The sequence below is a fragment of the Alosa alosa genome, chromosome 7 (genome assembly GCF_017589495.1).
Source record: "Alosa alosa isolate M-15738 ecotype Scorff River chromosome 7, AALO_Geno_1.1, whole genome shotgun sequence".
Classification (NCBI taxonomy): domain Eukaryota; kingdom Metazoa; phylum Chordata; class Actinopteri; order Clupeiformes; family Clupeidae; genus Alosa; species Alosa alosa.
Genome location: NC_063195.1, coordinates 11,454,760 through 11,468,497, shown reverse-complemented (window position 1 = coordinate 11,468,497; position 13,738 = coordinate 11,454,760). Strand labels below are relative to the sequence as shown.

The following is a 13,738-nucleotide window of genomic DNA, read 5'->3' as shown; positions in this document are numbered from 1 at the left end:
AGCAACAGCAACTATGATAGCTAGCCTAACCTTACTTACTTAGTTGATGACTTAGCATGGATGAGTTTGTAAGTTAGACAGTACAACGCATACATAGACTGTACACATGCCCAATTTAATGTAGTACAATTTCACAATGAAACATTAACGTTACATAAATAAATGCTTGCTTACCATTAAGGTGGAGCTGCTTAACTTGACAGAGTGCTGAACACCTTTGGTCTGACTGACTGAACTGTTGCTCAAAAATGATCTCCACCACCGGACAGTTCAAACGTCGCCGCTGTGCACGCTTCAATCACCACGTCAAAATTTCCCAGTAAACCATAAATCCATGACTTTTCAATATCTTTTTCAAAATGATGATTTGGATGGAAAATCAACATAATATCAATGTCACCTTGCTATCTGGGAGCTTAACTTTGTATTTATGTGCAAAAAGAAAACAGAAAACCCCAACTGATTTTCCGCCATGTTTTTCAAAATTTTCAAAAAAGCTGACAAGTGAGGGAGGAGTCAGATTTATTACTGTGTTATGATTAGCAGCAAATTTTTATTACTGTAGTTTGACCGTTTTTGACCATAATTCATAGCGAAACTACAGCAACATACTGTATTCACAAATACAGTACACATTTTCCTCAAAAACAGCAGTGATGCTGTGAAAATCACAGAATCTTGTTACAGTGTGGACCATCTTTTCATGTCCATATGTAAGACAATGTAGTGTTTCTATAGACTTTACATGTCCATGTGCAAGTAAAAGTATTATATGCCCAAAGCGTCTAGTGTATAAGATCATATCTTTTATCGCTCTGTGATCATATCTTTTCGGACAAACAGACTAAGATAAAAACTCAACTTAACATAATATTAATGTAAAACATGAAAACCCATCTTTAACCATAGAGTTTTTAAATGAGCCTCTTCAAACTCTCCAATGTGACTAAGTCTGGTTATTTGGTGACATGTGCATGTGTTTAGTCAATGCATGTGATCTACACACAGTGAGCTTACTATGTGTGTGTGTCCTGACTGCATGAGATGATCATTAAATAAACTGAAACATCTTGTAGTGCACACACACACACATAAAAAAAATACACATGTAGAATACCACACCAACACACACTCACCTGAAATTATGAACTCTTCTTTTTCTCGGTCACAAACTCCTCTTTGGTCTTTGGGGTGAGTAGTCTGAATCCTCGGGGTGTTCCTGTAGTAGGCTAATTGTGTTGTCTGCCTCACCTCTGTTTATGTGTTCTCTGCCCAGTCTCCACCTCTCTTTCACTCGACCAATTAAACACAAGGAACTGTGGGGAGTGGGAGGAGCTTGAGCTTTCAGCAAAGGTTCCTTGAGAGCTACACCTCACCTGAGGCTGCGACTACAATAAAGAGTTACCGCAGAAAAATGAGGATATTGAGGAAAATGAGTAACGTATAGTGTGCGCCATGTTGTGTAATTGTTACAGGCCAATAGTGAGTGTAAGAATGTGGTAGCAGACACAGAGCCCCATGCCTCCACCATCACCCCAACCCCAGTCCATGGACTCACATGGGCACACGCCCATAAGAAGGCTTCAGCATGTGCACAACTCACCTGTATCTAGTGGACTCAACTCAGCTGGTATGATATCATCAGTACACACACCTGTAAACCTAACACAGCAAAAAGCTTTATATATATATATGGGTGAACAATATATATGGGTGAACAATACAAGTACAGTACACTATATATATACCGTAAAAGGTTCCATATATATATATATATATATATGTGTGTGTGTGTGTGCTTTTGGATGATTTGGTCACTTTTATTTCATTAAACATTGTCAAAAATTTCTTTCGTTGTTCATTTACTCTTTAATGTGGGGTTTGCGGGTGCTTGAATCGTTTTGAATTAGACTCAGGTGATCTAGAAAGGTTTCAGCTATACAATGTTCAGGGACAGGTGCAAATTGTCTTGAATGTGGGGGTGATGGTTCTCTGGACGTGTTTCAGAGATGCCACATTGTTCATGAACAGGTGTGGATTTTCCTGGATTGGATGCAGGTGCTGCTCTGGACAGGTTCCAGGTGTATCACATTGTTCAGGGACAGGTGTAAATGGTCTTGACTATGGGGGTGATTGTGCTCAGGAAATGTTCTGGGTATGCAACATTATACAGGTGCTCTGGTGCTTTTAGTATGATAAGTAGAGAGCAGGAGACAGCCTTACTACCAAGCAACTCTTACTGTACAACATGAGTTGAACTGAAGATACTGACTCTTGGTCTTGATACACACTCATAACTCAGGCTCAGAGGTTTCATATTAGCAAGCATGACCTGCATTTAATTGCTACTGTGTTGTGTGTATGACATATTGCAATGATACTTATAATTCCTTTACTGCTATACAATTTATGAAGGATCAGAGGTTTCATATGTATGTCCTGCATTATGTACACTATGCAATATTTTAACCATAATGTAACCTTTATGAACAAGAGAATAAATTAAAGTATACTAGGTATTTCATTGAAAATGTCTATATTTACAGTTAAAACAATAATTATCGTAATTACCATAAAAGGTTCTAAACAACTGGAAATGTGACATGCTTGGACAAAGACCCATGGTTATATTGCCCCCACACACAGTAGTTAGGATGGTAAGATAGACAAGACATCCCATAAGAATCACTGTTGTAGTACAGATAAGGGAATCATCGTCAGGTCACCAAGAACGCCAACAAATATTCAAAAGTGATATCACTGCTAATAGATCATTTAGCTAACCCTCAAATGTGTGGGTTTTTGAACATAAGATTCCGTTCCATAACAATTGAATGTTCTACAATTCTATGTTGAATTCAATGAACCTAAATATTCTTTAGAATGACATTTTTCCAACATTTCAAGGTTATGGGTGGTTGAAGTGGGTGTTAGCATAGGAAATGAAAGGGAGGTGTGAATGCATATGGAGGTGCACATTAAGAAATAGAATATTGTGGATCAATCTGTTTTCCCTACTTTTTGTAAAGATGTGGATCCTTAATTCTAGATTCTTTACATAGTGAAATATTGCAGGTCATTTTTTTGTTTTCATCTGGATGATCATGGTTCATGAAAATAAAAAGCATTATTTCATAATATTACAGAAAAGCTGTAGCTTACTTTTTAGAAAGATTGTCAGTGTCTTTATTTTATCATCATTTAGTCATCCATAAGTAACTCCTCCTTCAATCCAACACAGTCCACAGATCAACTACAATCACTGTCATATTGAAAATGTAATTATAATGTATTTATACTAGCAAATTGGTAGTTTCCGCCCATAGTCCCTGGGCAGGTAGATGATGCAATAAAATAAAGACAAAGCACACAGTATACAGTTGATACACAAAATCATACAAATCTAGACATTATTGTCCCTGTCTCACCCCATCTAAAGCTAAAACTAGACACCCCTCCCATACACACACAGTCATTTAGCACAGCAATTCATAGGTGGGAGCAAATCTGCTTTTGTTAATAACCAATGGTTTGTTTTGATGGTGTTTTGAACTTGACTAAGATCACAAAATAGACTCAAAAGACAATCTCTCCATTCATTAAACTCTATCGTCACTTTAAGCAATTCAGCTTAAAGCGACAACAGTTGCCTAATGTCAAGCTCTCCTGCTTACATGTGATCTCAATGCGTTTGGTGTTTCCCACACACCTAATGTACATAAATCATTATACCGAACATAGAATCCTGTGAGAGTTATTTCAGATGATGTTGCGTGTGTGTGTGTGTGTGTGGATAGTGTCTCTACACCATCTATCTGTGAAGCTTTGACCACACTACAATGTTACAGCCTCTCTTCTGCGCATCTGCACTGGTGTCTTACAAGATTTCCCTTTTGTGTGAAACGCTTGTCACACTGAGTGCAGTGGTATGGCTTTTCGAGTGCAATAGCTGGTGGGTTTTAAGATTATCACTTCTAGTAAAACTCTTATCACACTGAGAGCATTGGTATGGCTTCTCTCCTGTGTGACTGTGTTGGTGTCTCTTGAGATTACACATAGAAATAAATGCCTTGTCACATTGGGAGCAGTGGTACGGCCTTTCTCCTGTATGAGTGTAAAGGTGTTGCCTGAGTTCTGCTGCTGTAAAAAAACTCTTATCACACTGGGTGCAGGAATACGGCTTCTCTCCTGTATGTATACGCTGGTGTGATTTGAGACCTATCATTTGAGTGAAACTCTTGCCACATTGGGGGCAGTGGTATGGCTTCTCTCCTGTATGTATACGCTGGTGTACTGTGAGATTCCCCATATAACTGAAACTCTTGTCACATTGGGAACAGGAGTGCGCCTCTCTCTCCAGTCACGACCTCTGCAGCCTGTATGTATAATGAAAGTGGTGTGATTTGAGACCCATCATTTGAGTGAAACTCTTGCCACATTGGGAACAGGAGTACGGCTTCTCTCCTGTATGTATACGCTGGTGTGATTTGAGACCCATCATTTGAGTGAAACTCTTGCCACATTGGGGGCAGTGGTATGGCTTCTCTCCTGTATGTATACGCTGGTGTACTGTGAGATTCATCATTTGAGTGAAACTCTTGCCACATTGGGAACAGGAGTACGGCTTCTCTCCTGTATGAACACGTTGGTGAATTTGGAGATAAGCCTTTTGAGAAAAACTCTTGCCACATTGGGTGCAGTGGTACGGCCTCTCCCCTGTATGTATACGCTGGTGTATTTGGAGACTGTTCAAATGTTTGAATCTCTTGTCACATTGGGAGCAGTGGTATGGCTTCTCTCCTGTATGAGTGTGCTGGTGTTGTTTGAGTGTTTTTGCACATCTAAAAGTCTTACCACATTGAGAGCAGTGGTAAGGCCTCTCTCCTGTATGAATGCGCTGGTGTCTCTTGAGATTACCCTTTTCAGTGAAACTCTTGTCACACTGGGTGCAGTGGTAAGGCCTCTCTCCAGTATGTATACACTGGTGTATTTTGAGATTCCCCGCATGATTGAATCTCTTACCACATTGGGAGCAGGAGTACGGTTTCTCTCCTGTATGTATACGCTGGTGTTTTTTAAGACTCCCCAAGTCAATGAATCTCTTGTCACACTTGGAGCAGTGGTATGGCCTCTCTCCCGTGTGTATACGTTGGTGTTTTTTGAGACTCCCCATAACACTGAATCTTTTGTCACATTCTCTCGGTATGAACAGTGGTGTACCTGAAGGTTTCTCTCACTAAAAACCCTTTCCACATTGGGTGCATGTGTATGGCCTCTCTCCTGTATGTATACGCTGGTGTTTTTAAGAAGTTTGAGATGTTCCTTCTCTCCCGTGTGTATCGAAAATAACACTGTCTTTTGTCACAATGAGGGCAATCATAGAGCCTGCCTCCTGTTCGAACACACTGGTGTCTTTTGATATGTTTCTTTTGTGGAAGACTCTTGTCACACTCTGGGCAGTGGAACGGTCTCTCTCCTGTATGTTTGTTGAGACTTGCTACTTGATTGAATCTCTCGTCACATGTTTCACACTTGATGAGTTTCTCTGCTGTACATTGATGTCCAACTCCTGTTTGACCAGAAACATAAGAAAACACAAATACATGAGCATGGCGCAGAGGCCGTACATTTCTACATTCTTTTCATCAACTTTTTCAAATGTTCAGCCTACAACATAGCTAGGACATTTCCAATAAATGTCCGTCATTTTTATGGGAAGACATCCTGAATCAAATTTGCAATAGTTTTTCTACCGTCCGGTTATATCAAAATTGAAGGAAAAAAATCCCTACACCAGATGGAGACATGCAGAATAATTCCAGAAAGAACAACAATATCAACACAATTCATGTTATATTGTATCCCAGTGATAATATTTTGTAATCCTTTCTGTAGCCCATTGCCAAGTTAGACTGACATGTTTCAGTGTTGCTGTACAATTATCATGACTATCATTAAGTATAATACAATATTACATAATGGACAATCTTTTCATGTCCATATGCACGACATTGTAGTGTTTGTACAAACTTTACATGTCCATGTGCAAGTAAAAGTATTATATGCCCAAATGTCTAGTATCAGTGCAAGCTATTCTTGGTTTTAGTTCCAGGGGCACTTTATATTTTGTATATGTATGTGTATGTGTCTATTTGTGTGTCTCAGAGATTTGTTCCTCACCTGTCTTGCTGTATTTGTCCTTCCCTAGCTGTCCTTGTGTTCTACAGCAGTCCACCAGCACCACTGAGACCCTCCTCAACTGGACCAGAGGCTCAGGGTCTGTGGAGGACATGCCCAGCTGGACCAGAGGATGGGGTTCTGTAGGGGACCAGTCCAAGTGGACCAGAGGCACAGGATCTGTAGGGTACAGGTCCAACTGGGAGCTGAGCACTGGAGCCATGTTTGATCTGTCTGCTTTTGTTCCTAAAAGTCATAAAAGAAAAGGCATGCATAAATACTGGCTATTGCTCAAATATCTTAGTTATCTCTCTGTGATCTGATGAATGTGATATAATGTTAGCAAATGTGATGTTCAGTGAGTGCTTATACTTATCCAAGGATTAACTCATATTGCAAGTCAGTCATAACCACAACATTAAACTCTACCGTAACCCATAGACCCCCCCCACCCACACACATACACACAAAGACCATGTTAGCAAATGTGATGTAAAATTTGATTAGCTGTACTGTTCATCACAATCAACACAAACCACTTTGAACACAATACTCTTCCAAGTGATCTGCTTGAACTCAAAGAATTCAGTAAGTCACACCCACAACATTGAACTCACCTATAGTGTAACCCAGTGTTTCCCAAAGACTGGGTCGTCAGCACAATTTATGTTGTCTAATAGGCCTTACTTATTCCATTTAGCCAGGAAAGCTATCAGTTTTCTATTAGGATATAGTTTGTTTAGCACAGTCACATCCCTCTGTGCAATGTAGAATAGCTCTGAAACAGGGGGGCAAACGCGTCGCAGAGGGGACAACGTGGACATCTCACTCGCAAAACAAAACATTTCTGTGGGGCGCCTGCCATGGACCTCGCAGTTGCAAAATGCAAGGGACATGAATCAGCCTATTTGCACGAACATTAACGGACACCAGCTCTTCAACTTGACCGATTAAAATCTAGTCAACTAAAGCAGACATCATACCAGACATGGCTATTCAATCAATTGTAGATGCACTCTTTAAAGTTATTAGCAACCTCCTCACATTCCTTATTATTTCAGATTTAAAACGCTCAGCAGTGCATTATATTAGCCTACTATTTAAATGGACATTTTAAACACTTTCCTCTCGATTTCCACCTCGCAAACTCTACTAGGCTACGATGACTATTGCACAAATGTCTCTTGTTATGATATTTATTCATTTCACATTCTTACAACATAGCTTATCACAACAAACGTTTAACTCCAGACGAAAATCGGGATTCAACTTTCCAAATAAAGAAACGTCCACAAATTGGCTACAATATAATGACTTGATGTTTACATTGAATTATGTTTACATGGATCCATTCTGCAGTGTCATGGATCCATTTGTCTTTAGCAATATGCAATATGCTGTGGCCTAAAATACAAAAAGTTTGATTGCATGCAGGTTGCAAGTGAGGTGGGTCACGATGGTCTGTCATTTTTAAAATGTGGGTCCCCAGAAAAATAGTTTGGGAAACAGTGCTGTGAGCCATGACCCCCCCCTCAACACACAAACACACACACCACCGTCACCTACCAACCAACATAACATGACATTTCTTACATACATAGCTTTACTGATGTGTTGGTGCAAAAGGAAAGTTACAAGTAACACAGGCTCGATTAACAACACTGTGTGGTGGTGTTAAAACTAGTTCACACTACATTACTCACACTTGCCTCTACATGTGGTGGGTTATAAGAACACAAAATAGAATCATATCTTTTCAGACAAACAGACTAAGATAAAAACTCAACTTAACATAATATTAATGTAAAACATGAAAACCCATCTTTAACCATAGAGTTTTTAAATGAGCCTCTTCCAACTCTCCAATGTGACTAAGCATTTAGTTATTTGGTGACATGTGCATGTGTTTAGTCAATGCATGTAATCTACACACGGTGAGCTTTGTGTGTCCCTGACTGCATGAGATGATCATTACATAAACTGAAACATCTTGTAGTGCACACACACACACATAAAGAAAATACACATGTAGTATACCACACCAACACACACTCACCTGCTTTGTCTGAAATTATAAACTCTTCTTTTTCTCGGTCACAAACTCCTCTTTGGTCTTTGGGGTGAGTAGTCTGAATCCTCGGGGTGTTCCTGTAGTAGGCTAATTGTGTTGTCTGCCTCACCTCTGTTTATGTGTTCTCTGCCCAGTCTCCACCTCTCTTTCACTCGACCAATTAAACACAAGGAACTGTGGGGAGTGGGAGGAGCTTGAGCTTTCAGCAAAGGTTCCTTGAGAGCTACACCTCACCTGAGGCTGCGACTACAATAAAGAGTTACCGCAGAAAAATGAGGATATTGAGGAAAATGAGTAACGTATAGTGTGCGCCATGTTGTGTAATTGTTACAGGCCAATAGTGAGTGTAAGAATGTGGTAGCAGACACAGAGCCCCATGCCTCCACCATCACCCCAACCCCAGTCCATGGACTCACATGGGCACACGCCCATAAGAAGGCTTCAGCATGTGCACAACTCACCTGTATCTAGTGGACTCAACTCAGCTGGTATGATATCATCAGTACACACACCTGTAAACCTAACACAGCAAAAAGCTTTTAATTGTATATGGGTGAACAATATATATGTTTTAAAATATATGGGTACACTATATATATAAGCACAGTTCCACTATATATATATATATATATGTGTGTGTGTGTGTGTGTGCTTTTGGATGATTTGGTCACATGTATTTCATTAAACATTGTCAAAAGTTTGTTTCGTTCTTCATTTACTCTTTAATGGGGGGCTTGTGGGTGCTTGAATCGTCTTGAATTAGACTCAGGTGATCTAGAAAGGTTTCAGCTATACAATGTTCAGGGACAGGTGCAAATTGTCTTGAATGTGGGGGTGATGGTTCTCTGGACGTGTTTCAGAGATGCCACATTGTTCATGAACAGGTGTGGATTTTCCTGGATTGGATGCAGGTGCTGCTCTGGACAGGTTCCAGGTGTATCACATTGTTCAGGGACAGGTGCAAATGGTCTTGACTATGGGGGTGATTGTGCTCAGGAAATGTTCTGGGTATGCAACATTATCCAGGTGCTCTGGTGCTTTTAGTATGATAAGTAGAGAGCAGGAGACAGCCTTACTACCAAGCAACTCTTACAACATGAGTTGAACTTAAGATACTGACTCTTGGTCTTGATGCACACTCATAACTCAGGCTCAGAGGTTTCATATTAGCATAAATTGCCTGCATTTAATTGCTACTGTGTTGTGTGTATGACTTATTGCAATGCTAGTTATAATTCCTTTACTGCTATACAATTTATGAAGGTTCAGAGGTTTCATATGTATGTCCTGCATTTTGTACACTATGCAATATTTAACCATAATGTAACCTTTATGAAGCCAAATCGATGGCAAACAAACTTTACAAAGGGTCAGTCCCAGTCATTTTTCAACTTCAGATAAATTAAAGTCAATGAATTGCTTTAAAAACTAGGTACTTCATTGAAACTGTCTATATTTACAGTTAAAACAATTATTGTAATTACCGTAAAAGGTTCTAAACAACTGGAAATGTGACATGCTTGGACAAAGACCCATGGTTATCTTGCCCCCACACACAGTAGTTAGGATGGTAAGATAGACAAGACATCCCATAAGAATCACTGTTGTAGTACAGATAAGGGAATCATCGTCAGGTCACTAAGAATACCAACAAATATTCAAAAGTGATATCACTGCTAGATTATTTAGCTAACCCTTAATTGTGTGGGTTTTTGAACATAAGATTCCGTTCTGCAACAATTGAATGTTCTACAATTCTATGTTGAATTCAATGAACCTAAACATTCTTTAGAATGTCAATTTGTCCAACATTTCTAAAGGTTATGGGTGGTTGAAGTGGGTGTTAGCATAGGAAATGAAAGGGATGTGTGAATGCATATGGAGGTGCACATTAAGAAATAGAATATTGTGGATCAATCTCTTTTCCCCTACTTTTTGTAAAGATGTGGATCCTTAATTCTAGATTCTTTACATACTGAAATATTGCAGGTAATTTTTTGGTTTTCATCTGGATGATCATGGTTTACAGCTCATGAAAATAAAAATCATTATTTCATAATATTACAGAAAAGCTGTAGCCTACTGTTTAGAAAGGTTGTCAGAGTGTCTTTATTTTATCATCATTTAGTTATCCATAAGTAACTCCTCCTTCAATCCAACACAGTCCACAGATCAACTACAATCACTGTCATATTGAAAATGTAATTATAATGTATTTATACTAGCAAATTGCTAGTTTCCGCCCATAGTCCCTGGGCAGGTAGATGATGTAATAAAATAAAGACAAAGCATGCAGTATACAGTTGATACACAAAATCATACAAATCTAGACATTATTGTCCCTGTCTCACCCCATCTAAAGCTAAAACTAGACACCCCTCCCATACACACACAGTATTGTAGCACAGCAATTCATAGGTGGGAGCAAATCTGCTTTTGTTAATAACCAATGGTTTGTTTTGATGGTGTATGGGAAACACTGACATATATGGCAATTACTCAATAGCCTATTAGTTTATAATAGCCTACAACTATTTTTTAGTTACAAGAAGGCAAAAGACATTTCAAAGGACTTTTCACACCCAGGTCATTGTGACTTTCAGCTCTTGCCATCAGGCAGGAGATACAGAACAATTAAAACCAGGACAAACGGTCTAAAAAATTGTTTCTATCCGAAGGCAATCATGGCCCTTAACTCTTCAAATTTGAAATAGTCTGTTCTGGGCCCTTAACCCATTGTGCAATTTCTATTGTGGAGTATGTTTTACCAGTGTAATCTGTACAACTTTGTATCACCAGTACAATAACGTATATAGTGTGTACATATATACATACCTAGTGAAAACTTTTCAGAACCATTCCTGTTCATAACCAGTGCAATATATTCGTTTTATATTCTTATACATGTGTATATTTTTACTATGTATTTTTCTTATGTATACCTCATGAGTCGACAGCACTTTCAATCTGGTTGTAGCTTTGCAAAACGTGGAAATGACAATAAAAACTATCTATCTATATCCTTAAAGGAATATTCCACCATTTGGGGAATTACACTCACTTGAGTTAAACAATTGATTTTCACCTTTCTCCAGTTCATCCAGCTGTTCTCTGAGTCTGGCGATATCCAGCCTAGCATAGATCACTGAATGGGCTGGAGCTAAAAGTGCCTCAGAGAACGGCTGGATGAACGGGACTGAACTGAATTGTTTAACTCAAGGGGAGGTGGGAAATGAGTGTAATTCCCCAAATGGTGGAATATCATTTTAAATCATCCTGATTCATATGCTTGTGTTCTTTTTTTTACTTTGCTAAAACATCTTTGAAGTAATTTTGTTGGTAAACAAACATGTAATGGGGAGAATTGCACTACAGCCTAAATTCAACTAAATTCAATTCTTGAATTTCCCCTGGGGATCAATAAAGTATCTATCTATCTATCAGCCCTTGCCTAGCCATTTAGGGAGAACCTGCCTTGCTGTTTGTAACGGGGAGAATTGCTCTGCAGCCCTAGCCTAGCCATTTACGGAATGGGCCTAGCCCACAGAATTTAATTCTATTTGTGGTGGTAGGTTTGCAGAATTAACTTGAATGCAACAGTTTTTAACAAACTAGCGCAGTGTGGTTATGATGCTAAACCAGATTTAAGCACAATTTAGCACAACCTGGAAAATCATTATGTGGTAGTCAATGTTGATATTGTGGTGGGCCGCCACAAATAAGTCAATGTATGGGAAACACTGACATATATGGCAATTACTCAATAGCCTATTAGTTTATAATAGCCTACAACTATTTTTTTGTATTAAATTGTGTCATAGTACCTTTTTTGTCGACATGGCTCCTTGGAAATGATCCTTGCTAGTTTGTAAACAAATCCACATGCATCATATCTAGGGGGAAGGGCGCTAGTAAGAGTCGTATACAACAAAATATATACTCACAACTGCCGGGGGCACCCGCACACAAAAAACCCTACACTGTGTTGGATACCTTTACAAAAAATAAAAATTGCAACCTCTTATAGGTACAGAAGCCGATAAAGTAAATCAAATAAATTCACACAGAAAAGATGCATTTTTCTAACTCTCCTTGCTAGATTGAGATTGATGATCAAAGTCTGAATAAATGCATCAGGATGTCGATGGAGTTTAACGTTTGCTAGTCTGCAGCAGGTCGCATATTGTTAGGATTTAGGATGTAATAAATGACTGTAGGTTGCATAGTGTTGGGGTTCAGACTCTGGTAACCAAAACTCCCCTGGTTGTTGTCAATAGTCTGTATGTCCGAAAATAAATCAGACATAGGCCTACAGTATTCTAAACATCTGAGCAAGAATAGCCTAAAATAAATCGGACATGGCCTACAGCAGGCCTAATAAATAAAAATCACCATTTTAACAAACTTGTTGAATTGAATGTCATATTACTGTACCCTGCACATAAAGGCTACACATTTCCACAGCACCAGAATCCGACCGAATGCCTCCCTCAACCCCCTCCATAATCGGCCTTCCACTATTATTTGCTATGGCCAACTCCTCTGCTGCTGTAAAACACGCTGGTGCCTTTCCTCCTACAGTAGTGTTCGAAGACACCTGTTTCTTGTTAGCTGTAAAACAGAGGCCAAGTGAAGGCTATAAGCTAGGCCTACATGTTTTCATAATTAAGAAATATTAATGCAAGCTATAACTAGGCCTATATAAACCTACTATTCTGAATAATGTTTTTGTGTTTCATTTTCACCTGCTGCCATGTGCGTTTGGGGGTCACAGGATCACAGGATTAGGCATACACTAAATCAGTCAATGGGGGCTACTTAAACATTCAATTATCCTTATTACTGTAATCTATATGCCCACTTCTGAATTGGGTTGCATCTGTAGGCCTTTCTATGAACTCAAATTAGGCTATTTAATTGTTTCAACTCATTTTCAGACATTCCATAAAGCTACTAACACATTTTGAAGAACATGTGGGAATAAAACTTTACTTTTAGGCATTTAGGCTACCCGATCTGTAATGCCAACAGCCTTGCTTTGCTCACTGCCGACGTATTTGATTTTTGTCGTAGAGTGGGTTTTAATTCCTCATAACTTGTCATAATAATTGTGCATTCCTCATCCGTAAAATAAGGTGATCGTGTCATCATTTAAAGTGGTGACTTACTAGCGGCTGCAACCATACCTTTTATGTGAAAACAGCGCTGGAGTTAACCCGGCTCAACAAATCAACTTCATAATCAGCGTCGTAGTACCGATTAACACCACTTAAGATAACCAGGTTTTGTCAACCCTGGTTTAACAAAGTAACCCTGGGTTACATCTGGGTAGGTTAAGCTCCCTTCGTAGTACAGGCCCCTGATGCCTTATCACACACACACAATCTACCTTCCCATCCACAATCTACCTTCCCATCCACATACAGTACACCAGAAGTTTTGGCACCTTTGCTAATGACTAAAAACCAGTATAATAAATTAATAGTTGGG

The 13,738-nt window shown here is 39.2% G+C and overlaps 1 protein-coding gene and 1 pseudogene across 1 annotated transcript; both read right to left on the bottom strand.

The window, feature by feature from the left end:
• Nucleotides 1–5,190, bottom strand: part of LOC125297056 — a 321,071-nt pseudogene extending 315,881 nt beyond the window's left edge.
• LOC125298228 (zinc finger protein-like) lies at nt 5,190–8,672 on the bottom strand. The gene is made up of 3 exons (XM_048248933.1): nt 8,234–8,672; nt 6,181–6,423; nt 5,190–5,569 (listed from the first exon to the last, which is right to left on the bottom strand). Exons 2-3 carry the CDS (start codon nt 6,398–6,400, stop codon nt 5,190–5,192), a joined length of 600 nt encoding a protein of 199 aa, XP_048104890.1. The 5' UTR covers nt 6,401–6,423; nt 8,234–8,672.
• Nucleotides 8,673–13,738: the final 5,066 nt, after the last annotated feature.